The sequence below is a fragment of the Pteropus vampyrus genome, unplaced genomic scaffold, assembly GCF_000151845.1.
Source record: "Pteropus vampyrus isolate Shadow unplaced genomic scaffold, Pvam_2.0 Scaffold6, whole genome shotgun sequence".
NCBI classification, from domain to species: domain Eukaryota; kingdom Metazoa; phylum Chordata; class Mammalia; order Chiroptera; family Pteropodidae; genus Pteropus; species Pteropus vampyrus.
Window position 1 is genome coordinate 295,396 of NW_011888787.1, and position 6,991 is coordinate 302,386.

At 42.4% G+C, this 6,991-nt stretch overlaps 1 protein-coding gene across 3 annotated transcripts in view; it reads right to left on the minus strand.

Moving 5' to 3' along the window:
* Positions 1-6,991, minus strand: part of LOC105296235 (Golgi pH regulator) — a 42,076-nt gene that overhangs the window by 9,707 nt on the left and 25,378 nt on the right. For all 3 annotated transcript variants that reach the window (XM_011366232.2, XM_023535205.1, XM_023535204.1), the window contains one exon: positions 803-912. In XM_011366232.2, the coding sequence (XP_011364534.1) occupies positions 803-912 (110 nt within the window). The remainder of the gene's footprint in view (positions 1-802; positions 913-6,991) is intronic.

Consider the following 6,991-nt stretch of genomic DNA (forward strand, 5'->3'; position numbering starts at 1 on the left):
GCATTTGACACAGAAAGTTATGTCGTAATTTACAGCAAGAACAGATTATATCCTTCTCCTCCAATTGAAGAAGGGAATTTATACGCCCTCAGGCCAGACAAGGAAGCAGGAATACGCTGTCAGCTCTGGGCCCCCAAAGTTCTGACTTAATAGCCTGATAGTCAAAGAGATCTGATTACTCAGTTTGGAAATCAGTTTAATACTGCGACCGGCTGGGCCAAGAAGAATCCATTAGCCCAGTTTCCTTGATTCTTTAAACCAAAAAGTCACCGGAGATGCAGAAGCTGCTTTGGGAACGGGCCCTTACCAGCTCGTACACGAACCTCCACTTTAGGGACCCGTGTGTTTCGTGGTGAGAAACGTAACAGCGGAGCGGAAAGAACTGAGAAGGGGAGACCACAGCTCTGGTGCTGACTTTGTCACAAACCGCTGTGTGACTTCGCTTCTCTGAGTCAGTTTCCTCATCTGTAAAATGGAAAGACTGACTTGTCAAGAAGCCTTCGGCTCGAAGACAATGGTTTTATGATTCTACGATCGTCTGGGGAGCTGGAGAGGTGACTGTGCACACGCCGCGTTTCCTACGCCAGCCCCAGCTGGCTGGGCTCCGGTGCAGTCAGAACCTCGTCTGCAGATGGGAAAAAGAATGAATGGTGCCAGGTGGGTGCTAGGTTTGCCGGGAGATCACTGCATCGGGCATGTGAATGTCTAACCGCTATGCCGTACGCCTGAAACTGACATGACAGTGACCGTCAACTGTAATTGGAAAAAAAAAAAAGGAACCAAGCAGAGGGGCAGAGGATACTCTCACTTCCTGGTGCTGACGTGGTGACACTCTTGATCATTCTCCAGAATCCCGACGGTCTGTTATGCACCTCTCCCTTCTGGAACATAGTTCTCCGTGTCATTGCCATCCTGAGAGGAAAAGTGAAAACAAGCAAACAAACACTTCAGCGAGGAAGCATGAAGCGTCACAGCCCGTTCTCAGCCACCTTGCCGTTTGTAAGGGCCCCTGTCATGTGCGGAGCTGTTCAGGGAGGATGCGCCTTCTGGAGTCCCGCTGAGGGGAAATCATACGCGCCCAAAAGCAGTGTGGCCTGGCGGGGGACCCAGAGTTTGGAGTAGGCCACCACCCTGAGGACGGGCTCCGCCATTCGAAGCTGTGGGACCTCGGAGTCGTCACTTCCTCATCTCTGGAGGGTTGTGAGGATCGATGAATACTTAACAAGTCATGCTGTCGACTACACGGCACTCTACAGATATGAATAATTATTACTGTCATATCATGAGGACAGAATAAAAATAATAGCTAGCACACCTAAAGCACTGGGTACAGGGCAGGAATTCAATAAATGTTTCTTTCCAAAAGCAGACAAAGGAGAAAAAACCCCCAGCAAAATCGCATATACCTGGACTCGTCAAAAACACTGCCACTCTCCCTCAAACTCCAGTCTCCCCCGACTACCGAATAAATCGACAGGAACTGACTACCCCTTCCTCTTGTCCTCTCGGTCTGTTGACAACCATCGCCTCGACGGCAGCTGCTGGCGTGTTCCGGCCCACCCACCGCTCAAGGCCACATGGGCATCAAGAAAAGTCCTTGGGAGGAAAACCAAGGCCATTTGTGCATAAATGGTCCTGATGGGTCAAGGTCTATAGGCCTAAAATGAACCAGGATGAGTCTTATAAAAATCGAGTAGTAGGACTAAAGAAAGATTTAATTCAAGGTGGTCAGTTTTGGCTGACAAGAGGTAGAAGTGGTGGGGAGGAAGAAGCAGGCCTGGAATTTATGGTTGGGACCAATGCGAATTACCAATGGCAGTCCTACGGGCTAGAATTTCTAAGCCACGGCTAAGACGGTATTAACAACAAGGAATGTTAGGTGTGTTGGCCACGCTGACTTAACCCTTTCCTCTTTAAAATGACCCACGCTGAGTGAATGGGATACAGCTCCAAGTTTTAGCTCCTTCTGCCTTTCCCTTTAAGGAGACACACGCTCGCTGTAACTTAGCAGTACTGGAAGATGCAGCTGATAACCAAGAAGAGGCTGACCCGGTTATGTGAACTCTTAACCCGTAGTATTCACACTTTCATCGTTGAGAAAGCTGGAATGAGTATCTGAAGAAGGAAGAGGCCGTATCCCACTCAGCTGAAGTCCACTTCCATCGTCATGCTGACTGAAGGACGGGAGTAGGGGTGGGGGAGGGGAGAGCACAGAGGACATTTCTCTTGTCCTTTGTTTGAACGTCTGTACCACCACCACGGAGCGGCTGGCGCGGAGTGGCGCTAGTCGCCAACGCGAAGGTGACTGACACTGGACTGTGGCCCGTAACAGGCAGAGAGGTGCAGAGGTGAGAGCTGGCTGCACAGGCACGTGTGGCCTTGTTGCAAACAACTCACTTTCACTTTCAATTCGATCGCTTCACTCTACACCAATTTCGCTCTTACCAAATAGGATGCAGAAGAAAAATAGTCGTACATTTTAAAAAGAGAGAGTAACAGCAACCAACTTCCTGAGATGTGGTGGAAAAGAATGAGAAGCAGCGTGAGGCACCCGCGAAGCAGGTCACTTGCCCCGCGAACTTCTCTTCACTATCGTCGCTGCCGCCACCACGATCACCGTATCGGGGCATCTTTATAACAGGGGCAGCCAGAGCAAGAACCTACCTATTATTAGCTGAACGCCATTTAAAAACCCACAATCTGGAAAAGCAGATGCACTTGGCTGAGGTTTGGTGGTGGCACTTTGCGGTGAAGAGGCTGAAAGACGTCTCCTACGGTTTAAGTATGACAGCCCGCTGTTTCTGGTGGGAGGTCGGCGATGACTTTTCTTTTCAAATTAAATGTTTTGAGGCAACTGTAGATTTGCATGTGGTTGTGAAAATAATACAGAGAGAGAGCCCGTGTACGCTTTCCCCAGTGGAAACGTTTTCACAACCAGGGAACTGGTCCTGGGGGTGAACACAGAACATTTCCATCGCTACGAGGGTCCCTCATGTCGCCCCTGAATAGCTCACTTTCCTCCTCCCACTTCCGCCCCCCTTTAAACCCGGGCAACCATGAAGCTGCTTTCCATTTCCATCTGTCATTTCAAAAATAGACCCATACAATAGGTAACCTTTGTGGACTGGCTTTTCTCACTCAGCAGAATTTTCTGGAGATTCATCCAGGTTGTTTCATCTATTGAAAGTTCATTCCTTTTTAATAATACTCAGTCGTATTCTGTGGTATGGATGTACCACCCTTTAACCATTCATCTATTAAAAGATAGATGGGTTATTTCCATTTTTGGCTACTATAAGTAAAACTGCTCTAAATGTTAGTGTACAAGTTTTTGTGTGATCATTAAAGTCTTCACTTCTCTGGCACAGATGCCCAGGAATGCAACTGCTGGGTGTGTGGGAGTTGCATGTTTAGCTTTTGAAGAAACTGCTAAACTTTGTTCTGAGTTACTAAACTATTCGACGCTAACCAGAAATGTATGAGTGATGCGGTTTCTCTGCATCCTTTCTAGAATTTGGTGTTGCCATGAATTCGTCATTTTAATAGATGGGTAATAATATCCTGTGGTTTTAATTGCATTTCTCTTGTTAAAAAAAGAAACGATAGATCCAAAATGGAGTCACTTTTGCTAAGCTCCACCAAGACTCAATATCTAGCCTGACCGCAGTTTCAGCCTCTCCCAGGACTGGGATTTTAGACTAATCAGTCTAGAACTTCCTGGCCAGCACTAGTGAGGTCAACTGTTTAATAAGACCCCCTGCTTTCCCGTAAGGGAAGGTGACCTTGGCTGAAATAATCCACTTGCCTGAAATAATTTAACTTTCTTGTCCTACCCTCCTTCTGTCTATAAAAATCTCCATTTTGTACAGCACCTTTCTATTTATGAGACAGGATGCTGCCTGATTCATTAATTGTTCAATCAAGCCGATAAGATCTTTAAATTTACTTGGTTAAATTTTTGTTCTTTAACAAACACTCCAGTGATTCATGATGCTAAATATCTCTTCCTGTGCTTCACTGCCATCTGTATACCCCCTACGATGAAATATCTGTGCATGTCTTTTGCCCGTTTTCTAAGAGGAGTTATTTTTTTACTCCAAGTTTTGAAAGTTCTTTATGTATTTTAGATACTAGTTCTTTCTCAGATATGTGGTTTGCAAATATTTTCTCCCAGTCTGTAACTTGTCTTTTTATCCTCTTCAAAGTGTCTTTCATGGAGCAAAATTTTTAGTTTTAATGAAGTCCAATTCATCAATTTTTCCTCTTATGGACTATGTTTTTTTTTGCGTCAAGTCTAAGAACTCTTTGCTAGCCCCAGGTCCCAAATATTTTCTCTTATTTTTTCCCCTAAGTTTTATATTTTACACTTTGAGTTAATTTCTGTATAAAATGTGAGACTTAAGATTCTTTTTTTAAAAAAATCTATGCACGTCCAATTGCTCCAGCACCATTTGTTGAAAAGGCTATCTTTCCTCCTCTGAATTGCTATCTCACCTTTGAAAAAAATTAGTTGGCTGCATTTCTTGGTCTATTTCTGAGTTCTTTATTCTGTTTCCATTGATGTATGTGTCTATACTTCTGCTAAAACCACAGTCTTGACTCTGATAGCCTGAAACCAGAGAGACTGATTCAGTTTATAGTTTTCAGCATGTAAGTCCTATACATATTTTGTTAGAAGTACACCTAAGTATTTCATCCTTTTGTGACTGTAATCAGTACTGTATTTTTAATTGCTAGAAATGCAGTTAATTTTTGTATGTTTATTTTGTATCCTGTAAACTTGTTGAACGACCATTACTTTTTTCATTTTTTCCCTATGTGTACCATTTTTCTCTTGCTGCTTTCAAGATTTTTTTCTTTATTTTTGTCTTTTAACAGTTTGACTATACAAACGCAGGTGTAGTTTTGTATTTATCCTACTTGGGGTTCTTTAAGCTTCTTAAATCTATAAATTAATGTTTTCCACCAAATTTGGGAAGTGTTTGGTCATTATTTCTTCAAATACTTTTTTTTGTCTCTTTCTCTTCTAGGACACCAACTACAAGTATTTTGGACTGCTTGACATTTTTTCATACTGAGACTTTGGTTTCTTTTTTTCCTTCGATTTTTTACCTCTCTATTATTTAGAATGAATAATTTTGGTTGATGTAGCTTTAAGTTCACTGATTCTTTCTTCTGTCATCTCGATTCTGCTAAGCCAACCTAGTAAAATTTTCATTTCGTGACTGTACTTTTTACCTTTTGAATTTCCTTTCGTTTTCTTTTAAGAATATAGTATCCATTTCTTTTGGGGGAAAACTTATTGGTTCATTAATTATATTATACTTTCATTTCTTGGAATGTATTTATAATAGTTGCTTTCAAGTCTATTTGCTACCTATTATCTGGGCCTATTTGGAGTTAAGTGTCTACTAATTGCTTTTTATCTTGAATATGGTTGCATGGTTTCTTTGTATGTCTAGTAAGTTTGGTTGAAAACTTGACATTGTAGATATTATGCTGTAGTGACTCTGGAATCCGTTTTGTTTTCTTGAGGATGTTTTTTTGCTCTAGTACGCGGTTGACTTACCTGGACTGAAACTATAAAACTGTTACACCTACTGTGTGCAGCAACTAACGTCTCTGCTCAGTTTTTCAGCTTCCAGCTGCCCATTTCTCAGCCTGACTGGTGGTCTCCTCTGAGCCCGAGCAGATTAGTGATCAACAAAGACTCTGGAAACATTTTAGTCAGATTTTAGGGCTTACCCTCTCTCTGACCCTTTGTTTCCAGGGACACTCCTTAAATTTCTAACTGCTAGGCCAGTCCTGAGTTCTACCTTATGACACCTTAAGCCAGTAAGAATTTTGCTGTCTTCCAACTCGTGTGCCCAACTAACACGCAGTTCAGGCAACGCACTCGAAGGCACAACAAACTTGCGAATCTCATTAAGAGGCAGTTGTGTCTCTAAGGCAGACCTCTTGCTAGTTTCTACTTTTTCTCAGGCTTCCTGGTATTCACTTTGCTCATGCGTTGTTCAGTGATGAGGCAGGGATTTGGGCAGTTGATACGCAGATTCTAGACCTCAGTCCTTTTGCATTTCTCTTGCTTCCAAAAATTTCCCTTTAATTTTTCAGCTACTCTGCCAATTTGAACTTTATCACTTGAGTAGGTGCTGAGGGTGGGCAGTGGTTGACCAGCAAGCACTCCCAGGCAAGAAAGCCACAAACACGCAGTTAGTTACCTGATACTCTTCTCAAATTTTTACTTCTGTCTGTTCATTTTCCAGTGGCTTTGAATATTTGTTGTTACTGATTTTCTAGTTTTTACGATTTTCTGTAGAAGGAATTGCTTGAACTCTGCTCAGTGCCATTCCTGGAAGTCTCCTGTACTATGATTTGACAGCGGCTGTGGCTGGTGCTGAAATTTCATCAGTGAATGTATTCCCCTCTCCCCCGCATCCCTGCAGATTTTGAAAAGAGAGCCTAAAAAAATCTTACCTCAAGGGTAGAAGTTAAGATTTTTTTCTTCGCAGTAGTAGATTGCATTTAACTTTTACATGTTATAGTACTCTAGTTTTTTTCTGTATGTCACAAGCTATGCGAAAGATTATAAACTCAGAATTTGTAGGTTGAAAGAGATCTTAGAGACCTTTTAGACAACCCTGTCATTTTACAAATGAGGAAACTGAGAGTCTAGTATTTGTTCAAGACAACTTAACAGATGTATTGGAAAGTGACCGTCTAGCTCGAATTCATTCCATTATACCGTGATGTAGTTTCACAGCTATGTTTTCTATCTTCCACGAAACCATAATTTTGAAATTGTACTACTACTGATTATGAACAGAGGCTGTATGTCGGCTGTATCATAGATTACCAAAACACAAGCTTTACTATCTAAGTCAGCAGAAACACAAAACAAAATAATAAGTCGCTTAATTCTCTCAGCCTGAAAAAAAGCCGAAAGGCTTTGATCACTAAACCAGCATGTTCGTACTCTCTGAACTAGGTT